This window comes from Pan troglodytes, chromosome 3, assembly GCF_028858775.2.
Source record: "Pan troglodytes isolate AG18354 chromosome 3, NHGRI_mPanTro3-v2.0_pri, whole genome shotgun sequence".
NCBI lineage: Eukaryota > Metazoa > Chordata > Mammalia > Primates > Hominidae > Pan > Pan troglodytes.
In genome coordinates this window covers 39066526-39081227 of record NC_072401.2, presented here as the reverse complement: position 1 = coordinate 39081227, position 14702 = coordinate 39066526, and the positions used below count along the sequence as shown (strand labels likewise).

Sequence of the window (14702 nt, the reverse complement as noted above, 5' to 3'; positions counted from 1 at the left end):
CAGTCTCTTTAATTACATTTGATAAAATTGTATAATTTTCTTTTTAAAGATCATGCACCTCATTTGTTAGATTTATTCCTAGGTACCTTATTTTTATGCTATTACAAGTTATATAAAAGTGATCTTTTACAAATTATATATTTTCGCTATTTGTTGCAGTGTTTAGAATACTATCAATTTTTGCATATTGATCTCAAAGCCATAGCAGAATATCATACTACCTTATCATAATAGCAGACATTCATATAACTCTTACTATGTGTCAGGCACTGTTCTAGGCATTTTACATGGATGACATGCATTCAATCTCACAATGACCCAGTGAGGGAGATCTTATTATTATAACTATTTATAGATGAGGAAACTGAAGTCCAAAGAAGTGCAGAGAACTTAAGTAGATTCCATCATAAGTGGTGAAGCCAGGATTCAAACTCATTCTCCAGCATCCAGGGCTATACTCGTGGTACTGCATTTACTTCTTACTCTTGGTAAGCCCTGTTATTAATTCTGATAATATGCCTGTCTATTCTCAGGTTTTCCATGCAAACAACGATAATAAATACCTTAAAATCAGCTAGCAAACACACAAATGGTTAATGCCATAGTAAAGTGTGTAGGATGTGTGTGTGTGTGTGTGTGTGTGCAGAGTGTGTATGTATGGGGTGTGTATGTGTGAGGTATGTGGAGTGTGTGTGTGTGTAGAGAGTGTGTGGAGGGTGTATGTATGGGGTGTGGGAGGGTGTATGCATGTATTGTGTGTATGTGTGTGTGATTTGTATGTGTGAATGTGTTTTTGTGTGTAGTGTGTGTGTGGATGTTGTTTGGGAGTGTGTGTGTGGATGTGAATGTTTAGGTTCTGTGTGTGTGTGTTTGCGGAGTGTGTGGAGTGTGTATACATGGTGTGTGTATATGTTTGGGGTGTGTGTGTAGATATGTGTGTGGATGTTGTTTGGGAGTGTGTGTGTGGATGTGAATGTTTAGGTTCTGTGTGTGTGTTTGCGGAGTGTGTGGAGTGTGTATACATGGTGTGTGTATATGTTTGGGGTGTGTGTGTAGATATGTGTGTGTGAGTGTGTGTGTTATGGAGTGTGTGTGTAGAGTATGTGTATGGAGAGTGTGCATATATTTGGTGTGTGTGTATATTTATGTGTATGTGTATATGGAGTGTGTGGAGTGTGTGTATGTTGGGATGTGTGTGTGTGGAGTGTGTGTGTAAAGTGTGTGTGTGGAGTGTGCGTGTGCATGTGTGTTTGGGGTGTGTGTGTGGAGTGTGTGTGTGCATGTGTGTTTGGGGTGTGTGTGGAGTGTGTGTGTGCATGTGTGTGTTTGGGGTGTGTGTGTGGAGTGTGTGTGTAAAGTGTGTGTGGAGTTTCTGTGTGCATGTGTGTATGTTGGGGGGGTGTGTGTATGTTTGGGTGTGTGTAGTGTGTGTATAGTGTGTGCAGTGTGTGTGTAGAGCGTGTGTGTATGTGTATATTTAGGTGCGTGTGTGTGTGTGTATGGGTGTGTGTAGTGTGTGCATGGAGCGTTTATAGTGTGTGGAGTGTGTGTGGAGTGTGTGTGCATATGTGTGGGTGTGTGTATGTTTGGGGGGTGTGTGTGGAGTGTGTGTATGTGTATGTTTGGGTGTGTGCGTGTAGAGTGTGTGTATGTGTATGGATGTGTGTATGGGGCGTGTGTGTGGAGTGTGTGTATATGTATGTTTGGGTGTGTGTGTGGCACGTGTGTGTGTATGTTTGGGTGTGTGGGGTGTGTGTATAGTGTGTGGGAGGTGTGAGTGCATATTGAGTGTGTGTATATGTGTATGTTTCGGGAGGTTTGTGTGTGGAGTGTGTGTGTAGAGTGTGTGTGTATGGGGTGTGTGTGTGTGGAGTGTGTGTGTATGGAGCGTGTGTGGGGAGTGTGTGTGTGGAGTGTGTGTATGTATGTTTGGGGGGTGTGTGTAGTGTGTGTGCATGTATGTGTATGGGTGTGTGTGTATATTTATATTTGGGAGTCTGTGTCTGTGGAGTGCGTGTGTGTAGAGTATGTGTATAGGTGTGTGGAGTGTGTGTGTTTGGGTGTGTGTGTAGGTGTGTGTAGAGTGTGTTTTGGGGTATGTGTATAAAGTGTGTGTATAGTGTGTGTATAGAGCGTGTGTGTACTGTGTATAGAATGTGTGTGAGTATGTATGTTTGGAATGTGTGTGTAGTGTGTGTGCATGTGTATGTTTGGGTGTGTGTAGAGTGTGTGTGTATGTTTGCGACGTGTGTGGTGTGTGTGTAGAGTGTGTATGTTTGGGTTAGTGTGTGTATGTGGAGTGTATGTGTGGATTGTGTGCGTGTGTGTATGGGGTGTGTGTGGCGCGTGTGTAGAGTGTATGTTGGGATGTGTGTGTGGAGCGTGTGTGTGCACGTGTGTGTATGTTTGGGTGTGTGTGTAGTATGTGTGTAGTTTGTGCGTGTATTTTTGGATGTGTGTGTATGGGTGTGTGTGTAATGTGTGTGTAGTTTGCGCATGTGTGTTTATTTGGGTGTGTGTGTGGCGAGTGTGTGTGCATGTTTGGGTGTGTGTCTATTGTGTGCATGTGTATGTATATTGGGGGTGTGTGTGTGGAGTGTGTGTGTACGTGTATGTTTGGGTGTGTGTGGAGTGTGTGTGTGCGTGTGTATGTATGTTTGGGGTATGTGTGTGTAGCGTGTCTGTGTGTGTGTTTGGATGGGGAACGTTATAAAGAGCACCATTCTCAAAGCGCAGGGAATTCGCGAGCCCTGGGGATTGCTGGTCTACTTCCTAAGCAGCAAAGAATGTTACACATTTCAGCCCTTGCTAAGTCAGTGCATCCTCAGAGAGGGCTTGCAGGCTCCAGGGAGGCCTGCATAAGGAGTGAGGCCTGGGCCAAGCCCAACAGAGAGTGTCAAATAACAGGCCTGCCCCTTCCCCACCCTCCACCCCCAGATTTGGGCTGAATCAAAGGGCCATTCAAGCCCCTCCCTTTCACAGGCCTAGGCCATCAGCGGGCCATCCCCTGAGGCTGAAACGCAGCAATCCCACGGGCTTCTGCTCCAAACAGGCTTGTATTTGAAACCACAATATACTTGGCTCTAGTTTTACACACATTACTTTCCTGGTGCTAAAAAAAAAAAAAAAAAAAAAGGAATTACAAGAATGAAAGGGAGAGTTCTTGGGAGATAGGGAATTCTTTTTCCAGTCTAGTGAATGCGGTTAATAAGTGGAAAAATAAAACTACTCTCCGTGAAGGGTCTTTGGAAGGGTTACCAGGACACGACAATTAAAAACAAATTAAAAGGCTGTATCATTCACTCAGCCTCAGTCGCCTCCCACAGTCCTGAGGGAAATGAATCTGCTTCAGTGCATTGGAGGGGTAACCGCTCTTCCTGAATGGTGTCGGGTAGGAGGAGGGATACCTGTGTATGTTCCTCTGTGGCGTCCCAAATGCTCCTTCATGAATTGAGGAATTGACTGGACAGTCATTCCCCCAGACCTCACTACAAATTAGACTTTTGTTCACCTGTTTCAAATGAATGTTTTTTAGTGCTTTGCATAGTGTGAAAAACAATAACAAACCCCAGGGTTTGGGTCATCTTGGATGAGTCACTTGAATCTCCGTGGCTCTCAGTTTCCTCTCTGTAAAATGAAAGTGTAAACTAGATCAGTGGTTTTCAAACAGTACTCTCCTGAGTCCTCCCTGAAGCTAGAACAAGTAGGAGGAAGAGAAATGGAAGAATTAACTGAGCAATTTAGCCCGTTTGCGTCTGTCATCTTTGACTTCAGACCATTTTCAATACAATCTGGTTGAGCAGTTAATTCTAACAAACCTGGTTCTGGGATTTGCTAATCTCTCAACAATTCCAGGTGACTCCCAAAGCAGGAGCCACAGTCTCTGCACGGGCTTGACCCATATTGTCATGTTTTGGAAGGTGTGGAAGATTCCTGCCAACATCATAGCATCATGTTATTCTCAAGGAGACTAAGGAAGACTTAAAACAACCCATGTGGGTGCAGAAGGTGGCCCCGTGGCCTGTGTTGAAGTGGGATCTCACAGATCCACATTGTATTTTCACAAATACATGTGAGATTTTCCATGAGATTCTGCAAGAATTTCCCTGTGAGTCCTTTCTTGAGTTCCAAAGTTGGGTAATGATGAAACAGAGGAGTTCCCTGACCCCTCTCACAGGACATGAAACAAGGGTGTGGCTTGTCTGTTAGATTGCTGACACCGCTCAAACCCCTTACAGGATGGGAAGCATGCAGATGGGCAGGTGCAGGAGTCCAAGTGGGCACGTGTTACAATGTGCTCTTTTAGCCGTCTGCGAATGGCTTGAGTGTTAACGAGCAAGGGCAGAGGGCCAGTGTGACAGCTTTATGTATCCCAAGCTCTTGTCCAGCATCCTGGAAGAACTGGGTCACACATGCACTTGAAGGATAAATGTGGGGGTCTTACTGAATGGCGGAGGTGGCTCTCAGCCGGATGGATGGAGAACCTGAAGGGAGGATGGAGTAGGAAGATGGTCTTCTCCTGGAGTTTGGCCTTCCGGCAGCTGAACCGCCCCAGGCTAAACTCTTAGTGTTGAGACATTCCTCCTCTTCTCTCTTTCTGCCGCAGCATTTTGACATTCCTCTGCTTGTCTCCTTGTCTGTTCATCTGCTTCTGGAACCTGGGGGTTTGGGGTTTATATGGGTACAGGATAGGGGGGCATGGTGGGCCAAAAGGCAAATTTTGCACTCAAAAACAGAAATGCCTGTTTCCATTTAGGGCCGAGGGTCTCGGGACTTCAGGGTGGGGCCTTTGCCAGGGAACCACCCTCTTCTACCCAGTATTTCCCTGTCTCCTATCCATATCAATGAGGCTTTTCCTGTTTTCTAAAATGCTTCAGTTATTCACTAGTCTAGAAGTTAAAATCATTAGAGTTGTTGCTTGTTAACCTACTCTATGGATCCTCTCTCTTGTCTTGAGATCAGAAACCATGGCTTTTCACTATGAATCCCCAGACCTGGCAAAGTCCTTGCCCTACAGAGGTGACTGTTTTCCAAAAATAGAAACAGCAGTATTTCCAGTTTCACATGTTTTTCCACAAACTTTCCATTTCCCATCATGAGGCAGAATCTATTTGTCTTCTCCAGAGACTCAGGATTGGGGAAGGGCTGACTCCGTGACTGTCTTGATAATTGGAATGCTACAGAATGCTTGACTTCCAAGGCTATGTCATAAAAAGCAATTAGGCTTCTGCCTGCAGCTCTCTCCCTAGGGATGTTCACCCTTGAAACCAGCCACTGGGTTATGAGGAAGCCTCAACTAGCTCATGTGGAGGGTGAAAGATGCCCCCAGCCAACAGCCAGCTTCACCCACCAGGATAGATGAGTGAATGAATGAGCCTTCAGTTGATCCCATCCTCCAGTTCTCAAGTCTTCCAGCTGAATCCTCAGACATTACAGAGCAGAGACGGGGTATCCTTGGTGTGCCATGGCCAAGTCTTAACCCACACAGTTGAGTCTCTGAGCATAATAAATGGAGTACACCACTAAGCATTGGGGTTATTTGAATCCATAATAACTGCAACAATGGTGGATGACAGACACTGAATGCATTAATGAACGATTGGCCATGGGCTCTCTCAAATTCCTGAACCCACCTCGGGAGTAGAAAAGATAAGAGGTATCCTAGGATATCAGTGGAAGGGTACTGTGTTTTTCTAAAGTTTTAAGGCATAAATATTTATATTTATAAATATCCAATACTACAGTAGAAATGATTCTTTTAAAAGTCAGGGTCCTATTAAGCCATGAAAAGACATGGAGGAAACTTAAATGCATATTACTGAGTGAAAGAAGCCAATCTGAAAAGGCTACACACTGTGTGATTCCAACTATATGACATTCTGAAAAAAGCAAAACTATGGAGGCAGCGAAAATGTCAGTGGTTGCCAGGGGCTAGCCAGGGAGGACAGGAAGAGTTGGCGCACAGGGGATTTTTAGGGCAGTGAAACTATTCTATACGACACTGTAATAGTGAATATATGTTGTCATACCCTTGTTAAAACCTGTAATATTTGGGTGACGATGATGTGTCAATGTAGATTCATCAACTGCAACACATGTCCCACTCTGGTGGGGGATGTTGACAGTGGGACAGGCTGTGCGTGTGGCGGGTGGGGACAGGGGAAATATGGAAACTCTCTGTACTTTCTCATCAATTTTTTTTCTACTCAATTTTGCTGTGAGCAGTTTTAAAACTGCTTTAAAAAATAAAGTCCATTTTTAAGAGGGGTCATTTCATTATGGTCTTATTTGTCTAAGGACCTGGTGCTCTTCTTTTTCTCTCCTCCACCTTCTCACAAATAAACAGATTGTGCAGTCATTGGCAGAATTTTTGGTATTTGTATCACTGCATTGGAGCTTGAGGGTAAAGTTTCATTATGTACACCAGGAGTTAATTTACCTCGGGACTTATTCTTTCTTTCTTTTCTTTCTTACATGGAGTGTGTGTTATCTGGGAGCTAATTTATTTCTAACATAATTTAAGGAGTCTTCTGTTTTCGCCTTGAGTGACAGTGGAAAAACTGTCAGCCTGAAACGTGAATGGTTTAGGACGAGATGAAAACAAGGACTCCAGGGTAGTTTGAATAATGAGCTAAGCATTCATTATTCTTGGTTTTTCTCTCTCCAGCATTAATAAGCAAGTGTTTTCCAAAAAGTATCAGTGGAATTATCATTCTTAAAACTGACCAAAGTAAATGTTATGTTTAATTTTGTGTTTTAATTAAAACTAGATGTTATAATATTATTATATCTATTTGTTTATTTGATTTCTTCTCAGAAAATATAGCAAATGACCACATAGTTCTCAGCGGGTGTTTGAATGAAAGGTGATTGTTCAGGGCTTTCATGGTTTTTAAAGCATTTGTAAGGATGATTCTTCATGTTTTTGATTTAGGCTGAGTCTTTAATCTGATTTATGTGCACACACTTGCTAAACATCTTGGAGGAAGAGTGGTGCTCAAGTTGTGCCACAGAACTCCTCCAGCCTCCATGGGTGGAAATTGATGGCAGTTTGGTTGAACTGGGAACCTGCAGGCCAGGGAAAGTCATCACCAGAAGCCTAGGCTGACTAGAGGAATGTTCAAGGCCTGCTTTCTGTGAGTTTTTCACATAGAAATGATTACAAGAAGCATAGTTTTTTGTTAATTAAAAATGGTTTGTTGTGAATATGTATTTATTGATTGTATTAGTTCGTTCTCACACTGCTATAAGGAACTAACTGAGACTGGGTAATTTATGAAGAAAAGAGGTTTAATTGACTCACAGTTCCACAAGCTGTGCAGGATGCATGGTTGGGGAGGCCTCAGGAAACTCACAATCATGGCAGAAGGACAAAGGGGAAGCAAGCATGTCTTCACATGGTGGCAGGAGAGAGAGAAAGAGAGAAAGAGAGAGAGAAGGGGAAAGTGTCATACACTTTTAAGCAACCAGATCTTGTGAGAATTCTATCATAAGACAGCACTAGGGGAATGATGCTAAACCACTAGAAACCACCCCATGATCCAATCACTTCCCACCACGCCCCACCTCCAACACTAGGGATTACAACTCAACGTGAGATTTGGGTGGGGACACAAAGCCAAACCAAATCGTTCTACCACTGCCCCTTCCCAAATCTCATGTCCTTCTCACATTTTAAAACACAATCATGCCTTCCCAATGGTCCCCCAAAGTCTTAACTCATTCCAGCATTAACTCAAAAGTCCAAGTCCAAAGTCTCATCTGACACAAGGCACGTCACTTCTGCCTATCAGCCTGTAAAATAAAAAACAAGTCAGTTACTTCCAAGGTACAATGAGGGTACAAACATTGAGTAAATGCTCCCTTTCCAAAAGGGAGAAATTGGGCAAAACAAAGGGGCTACGGGCCCCATGCAAGTCTGAAACCTAGCAGACAGTCATTAAATCTTAAAGCTCCAAAATAGTTACCTTTGATTCCATGTCTCGCATCCAGGGCATGCTGATGCAAGAGGTGGGCTCTCAAGACCTTGGGCAGCTCTGCCTCTGTGGCTCTGAAGGGTACTGCCCCTGTGGCTGCTTTCACGGGTTGGCATTGAGTGCCTGAAGTTTTTCTGGGCACACAGTGCAAGCTGTTGGTGGATTTACCATTCTGGAGTCTGAAGGATGGTGGCCCTCTTCTCACAGCTCCACAAGGCAGTGCTCCAGTGGAGACTATGTGTAGGGGCTCCAATTCCACATTTTCCCTCCACATTGCCCTAGTGGAGATTCCCCATGAGGGCTCCACCCCTGCAGAAGACTTCTGCCTGGAAATCCAGGCATTTTCATACATCCTCTGAAATCTAGGTGGAGGTTCCCAAGCCTCAACTGTTGCACTCTGCACACCCACAGGCTTAACATCATGTGGAAGCTGCCAAAGCTTCTTATGGCTTTCACTGTCTGAAGCAGAGCCCTGAAGCATATCTGAGGCCCTTTATGCCAAGGGTGGAGCTGGAGCAGCTGTGATGCAGGGTGCCATGTCCTGGGGCTGCACAGAACAGAGTGGGGGGCCCTAGGCCTGGCCCACAAAACCATTTTTCCCTCTTAGTCCTCCAGCCCTCTGTCTCTAAAATGCCTTGGAGGCATTTTTCATATTGTCTTGGCTATTAACATTTGGCTTATCTTTACTGTAGCAGGTTTGAATTCCTCCTCAGAAAATGGGTTTTTCTTTTACTATATGGCCAGGCTGCAAATTTTCCAAAGTTTTATGCTCTGCTGCTGCTTAGGAATTTCTTCTGCCAGATACCCTAAATCCTCTTTCTCAAGTTCAAAATTCAACAGATTCCCTAGAGCAGGGGCACAATGCCACCAGTCTTTTTGCTAAAGCATAGCAGAATGACATTTACTGCAGTTCTCAGTAAGTTCCTCATCTCTAAGTGAGACCTCATCAACCTGGCCATCTCTGTCCATATCACTATCAGCATTTTGGTCAAAACCATTCAACAAGTCTCTAGGAAGTTTCAAACTTTCCCTCATCTTCCTGACTTTTTCCAAAGCCCTCGAAACTGTTCCAGTCTCTGCCCGTTACCCAGTTCCAAAGTCACTTCTACATTTTCAGTTATCTTTATGGGAATGCCCCATTTATCTGAAACCAATTTTCTGTATTAGTCTGTTCTCACACTGCTATAAAGAACTACCTGAGACTGGGTAATTTATGAAAAGAAGAGGTTTAATTGACTCATAGTTCCACAGGCTGTAGAGGAGGCATTGCTGGGGAGGCTTAGGAAGCTTACAATCATGGCAGAAGAGCTAAGGTGAAGCAAGCACATCTTCACATGGTGGCAGGAGAGAGAAAGAGAGAGAGAGAAGGGGAAGGTGCCACACATTTTTAGACAACCAGATCTTGAGAGAACTCCATCGTGAGAAACCACTAGGGAGATGGTGCTAAGCCATTAGAGACCAATTCCCCCATAATCCAGTCACCTCCTACCAGGCCCCACCTCCAACACTAGGGATTACAATTCAACATGAGATTTGGGTGGGGACAAAGAGCCAAACCATTATCACTGATTGATTAATAAATTATTGAATTGATGTCTTTTAATTGATTCTTTAGTTTTATCAAAGTTTTATATGTACAAAGTTTAACAAGTCAAATGGTTTCAGGCCAAGCATAGTGGCTCAGCCTGTAATCCCAGCACTTTGGGAGGCCGAGGCAGGTGGATCATCTGAGTCAGGAGTTTGAGACTAGCCTGGACAACATAGTGAAACCCTGTCTCTACTAAAAGTACAAAAATTAGCCAGATGTGGTGGTGTGCGCCTGTAGTCCCAGCTACTTGGGAAGCTGAGGCAAGAGAATGGCTTGAACCTGATAGGCAGGGTTGCAGTGAGCCGAGATCATGCCACTGCACTCTGGCCTGGGCAGCAGAGTGAGACTTTGTCTCAAAACAAAACAAAACAAAACAAAAAAATGGTTTCATAAGGTTTCGTCTTTTTTTTTTTTTAGACAGTCTCACTGCGTAACTCAGGCTGGAGTGCAGTGGTATGATCATGGTTCACTGCAGCCTGTATTGCCCAGGCTCAAGTGATCCTCCCACTTCAGTCTCCCAAGTAGCTAGGACTATAGGTATACACCGCCATGCTGGCTAATTTTTGTATTTTTTGTAGAGATGAGGTCATTATATTGCCCAGGCTGCTCTTGAACTCTTAGGCTCAAGCATTCCATTCACTTCAGCCTCCCAAAGTGCTGGGATTGCAGATGAAAGCCTCTGCGCCTAACCAAGGTTTCTATTGAAAACCAGCAGACCTCTACATGCCCTTTTCCATCCAATTTCCTCTCCATGGAGGCAATTACTTTTGTTTCTTATAGCTGTTGCTTCTGGAGTTTGCCCCCATATTTCTAAATTATATGCTTATATCACTATTTTTCATATTCTCATCCATTAAATGGGTTTTAAAACTTCATAAGGTTAGTGTGAGCATTAAAAGGAATTAATTCAGTCTGGGTGCGGTGGTTCATGCCGGTAATCCCAGCACTTTGGGAGGCTGAGGTGGGTGGATCACCTGAGGTCAGGAGTTTGAGACCAGCCTGGCCAACATGGTGAATCCCTGTCTCTACTAAAAATACAAAAATTAACTGGGCATGGTGGTGCATACCTGTAATCTCAGCTACTCGGGAGGCTGAGGCAGAGAATTGCTTGAACCTGGGAGGCAGAAGTTGCAGTGAGCTGAGATTGGACCACTTCACTCCAGCCTGGGTGACAGAGCGAGACTGTGCCTCAAATAAATAAATAAATTAATAAATAAATAAATAAAACAAAAGGAATTAATGCATTAAAAATAAGTACTTTTAACAGTGCCTGGCACTACTGTTGTTATATTGACTTTTCAGTTTTTGTTATTATCTCTTGTCTTTTTATTATAAAATAATTATGATTCAGTTTTGTTACACCATTTACACATCTTTCCCTGAACACCTCCTCCTGCCATCTGACAATATATCTCTATCATAAATTAAGATTAATATTTAGTGTTTATATAACTATGATTTTTAAAATATCTATAGCTGAGCCACATAAAACATTATTATATTTTCTTTCTTTTTCAATTATTTGTTTTCACTGGAGGTTATCATCTCATTTTTTTTCTTTTTTGCTTAGTTTTCTATGTACGACAATCCCCCTTATCCATGGTTTCACTTTCTGTGGCTTCAGTTACTACATATTCAACCCCAAAAATATTAAGTGGAAAATTTAAGAAATAAAAAGTTTAGGCCAGGCGTGGTGGCTCACGCACCCGTGAGATCCCAACACTTTGGGAGGCTGAGGCGGGTGGATCCCTTGACGTCAGGAGTTCGAGACCAGCCTGATCAACTTGGTGAAACCCCGTCTCAACTAAAAATACAAAAATTAGCCGGGCGTGGTGGCGCATCCCCATAGTCCCAGGAGGCTGAGACAGGAGAATAGCTCGAACCTAGGAGGCGGAGGTTGCAGTGAGTCAAGATCACGCCAGAGCAAGACTCTGTCTCAAAAAAAAAAAAAAAAAAAAAAAGAATTATCCACAAGGTCTGTGCTCCCTGCCCATTGGTTGCTTAGTAGCCATCTTGGTTATCAGATCAACTGTTGCAGTTATCGCAGTGCTTGTGTTCAAGTAACGCTTATTTTACTTAATAATGGCCCCAAGAGTACTGCGCCTAATTAAATTTTATCACAGGTCTGTACATATAGGAAGAAACATAGTATGTGTAGGGTTCAGACTATCTGTGGCTTCAGGCATCCACTGGGGGTCTTGGAACATATCCCCACGGATAGGAGGAGACTCCTTACCTCTACTGAAATCATCCCAAACCCTGCTTCAGAAATGGAAATCTCCTCTCCATATGTTCTGCCAGCGTAAACCCTTTTTTGGAAGATATCCTTCCTGGAGCTCTCTCTCCCCTTGCTGCAGTCTGGACTGGCTGCTCTCAAAATCTGCCACCCAGCTGTCGCCCTGGGATTTCCTTTTCTTAACCTCAAAATTCCTTTCAGTTCTCCTCTGTATTGGATCCTCTTTTTTTTTTTTGGTCCCATGACATCCTGTTTCTCATTTTACACTTTCATTTTGGGTGAACACATCCTCCTGCAGCTTCCAGATCATGAATATCTATACAATTCTTTCAACCTCATACATGATTGATATTGGACTAGGTTTAGAATTCTAAATTGAAAATATTTTTTCCTTAGAAATTTAAAGATGTTGCTCTCCTAGCTTCCAGTGCAGCTATTGGGAAGTCTGATATTTTACCTGTTTGATGAGGCATACTATTTCCTTTCTGAATGTATTTAGAATCTTCTTTTTGTCCTTGGAATTCCAGCGTTTTCTAATGATGTGTCTTGGTATGGGACTTTCTAAACCCCTTATGTAGGAGACCCTGTGACGCCTCTCAATATGAAAACTCACGTCCTTCAGCTCTGAAGAATTTCCTTTTTTTTTTTTTGGAGACAGAGCCTTGCTCTGTCACCCAGGCTGGAGTGCAGTGGTGCGATCTCAGCTGACTGCAACCTCCGCCTCTTGGGTTCAAGTGATTCTCCTGTCTCGGCCTTCTGAGTAGCTAGAATTATAGGCACGCCACATCATGCCCAGCTGATTTTTGCATTTTTAGTAGAGGCGGGGTTTCACCATGTTGGCAAGGCTGGTCTCAAACTCCTGACTTCAGGTGATCTACCCGCCTTGGCCTCCCAAAGTGTGGGATTACAGGCATGAGCCACCATGCCCGGCCTGAAGAACTTTCTTGAATTATTTTTTGAATAGTTTCAACCCTTCTATTTTCTCTGTTCTCTCTTTCTGGAACTCCCATTTTATTTGAATATTATAGTTCTTCATCAGGTCTTTAATTTTTTCCTGTATTTTCCATCTCCGAAATATTTTTTTACCTTCTCAAACTCTGAAAGAGTTTGTGTAAAATTGGTGTTATTTCTTATGGGTTGTGTGTGTGTGTGTGTGTGTGTGTGTGTATTTTCCATCTCTGAAATTTTTTTTTACTTTCCCAGACTTTATCTTCTGACATTTCTACTTCATGTAACTTTCTAATTTCCTGCATTTTTTTTCTCTGGACACATCAATTATAGCTTTTTGAAATTTTCTTCTGCTTTTTAAAAATTATTTCTGCTTCTGCTGAGCTCTTATAAAAATCTTATTTGTTTTTATCTCAGTTTTTCTATTAGAAAATTTCTCAGATGTTTGGTCATCCTTGACTCTTTTCTCATATTTAAAAGTGAAGCACTAAAAAGCTGATTGTAAGTTGTGTAGTGTGTGTGTACATGCATGTGTATATGTGTGTGCATATGTGTGTATGTGTGTGCATGCACATACATGATGGTGTTGAGAGCTGGAGGGAGCTCGCCAATGGATGAACTTTTCTGTACAGTGATCTTGCTGGGCTGTTTCATTGGGAAAGTCCCATTTTGTAGTTTCTTTTGGTCTTTTCTCTTAATCTAGACAGTTTCCTCAAATCCTTTTTGATTTGAGAATTATAAACCTGACTGCCAGCATTCTGAGACTGGAGTGGAGGGAAAGGGATGAGCCCCACAGGGTGTAGAACTCCAGCTGATCCCCAGTTTTCTATATGGTGCCCTGCCGTGATGTCACTGAGGCTGGAGTCTCTCTGGCTAACCCTCTTTGGAGGGTCAACTCTGGACTTCTGAGACGGGAGATAGCGGTTGGCAGATCTGGAGGCATCTATGCGTCTCTGTTTGTACAGGCTTGTAACCAGTCTTCTGTTCTCAGCCTCAATTGCACCCTGGGCCACCAACTCCTGAGCCACAACTTTCTGAGGTTCTGTGTCTCAAATCATCCCGCTTCAGGCTGCCCTCAATTGGTTCTAGCTTCCTTTGGTCAGCTAAGCTGGTAATCACTTGTTCCGTATGCTCTCCAGCTTCCAAAATATTTCTTTTTCCTTTCTACTTTCTTTTTCTCTTTGTCCTTGTTAGTTAATATCTTTTTTAAAAGCCACTCTCTGTTATTTTGGTGGGACTGGTGAAGCTGGAGGCAAAACTGTAAATGATGGTTTTATTTTTTTATTTATTTTTATTTAGTATTATTATTTTATTTTTCATTCGGAGTCTTGCTCTGTTACCCAGGCTGGAGTGCAGTGGTGCCATCTTGGCTCACTGCAGCCTCCACCTACGGGTTCAAGCAATTCTTGTGCTTCAGCCTCCTCAGTAGCTGGGATTACAGGCATGCACCACCATGCCTGGATAATTTTTGTATTTTTAGTGGAGATAGGGTTTCACTGTGTTGTCCAGGCTGGTCTTGAACTCCTGACCTCAAGTGATCTGCCCACCTCAGCCTCCCAAATTGCTGGGATTACAGGTGTGAGCCACTGTGCCCGGCCTGATGTTTTTAATTTACCAAATTTAATGGGTCTTTTTAGTGATGGAATTCAAATAATGTAATGATGAAATATAAACTGAGCTGCATTAATTTAATTCTAATTAGATCCAGGTGACAGAGTGCTCACCTGTAGTCCAGCTACTTAGAAGGCTGAGGCAGGAGGGTTGCTTGAGCCCAGGAATTCAAGGCTGCCATGTGCTTGATCACTGCTGTGAATATCTGCTGCACTCCAGCTTGGACAGCATAGCAAGAACCTGTTTCTAAGATAAATAAATAAATCTAGCTGGACACAGTCTTAACTTTACATTTTTCTTGGGATGCAAAATTTGGTTGTTGTTATAGGATTGTATATTCCCA

At 43.1% G+C, this 14702-nt stretch overlaps 1 protein-coding gene across 3 annotated transcripts; it reads right to left on the bottom strand.

Annotated features, from left to right (window-relative positions):
* Positions 1–12784, bottom strand: LOC107974232 (uncharacterized histidine-rich protein DDB_G0274557-like). 3 transcript variants are annotated; one of them, XM_063808709.1, is made up of 7 exons: positions 11801–12784; positions 10632–10752; positions 7672–7794; positions 7304–7391; positions 5351–5496; positions 4445–4658; positions 1–3627 (listed from the first exon to the last, which is right to left on the bottom strand). In XM_063808709.1, the coding sequence occupies exon 7, from the start codon at positions 2496–2498 to the stop codon at positions 1530–1532; it is 969 nt and encodes a 322-aa protein (XP_063664779.1). In that variant the 5' UTR covers positions 2499–3627; positions 4445–4658; positions 5351–5496; positions 7304–7391; positions 7672–7794; positions 10632–10752; positions 11801–12784; the 3' UTR covers positions 1–1529. The 3 variants fall into 3 exon arrangements, with proteins under 3 accessions (XP_063664779.1, XP_054538803.1, XP_063664780.1); XM_054682828.1 differs by having other exon boundaries at positions 1–4658; positions 7720–7794; XM_063808710.1 differs by lacking the exon at positions 10632–10752 and having other exon boundaries at positions 1–4658.
* Positions 12785–14702: the final 1918 nt, after the last annotated feature.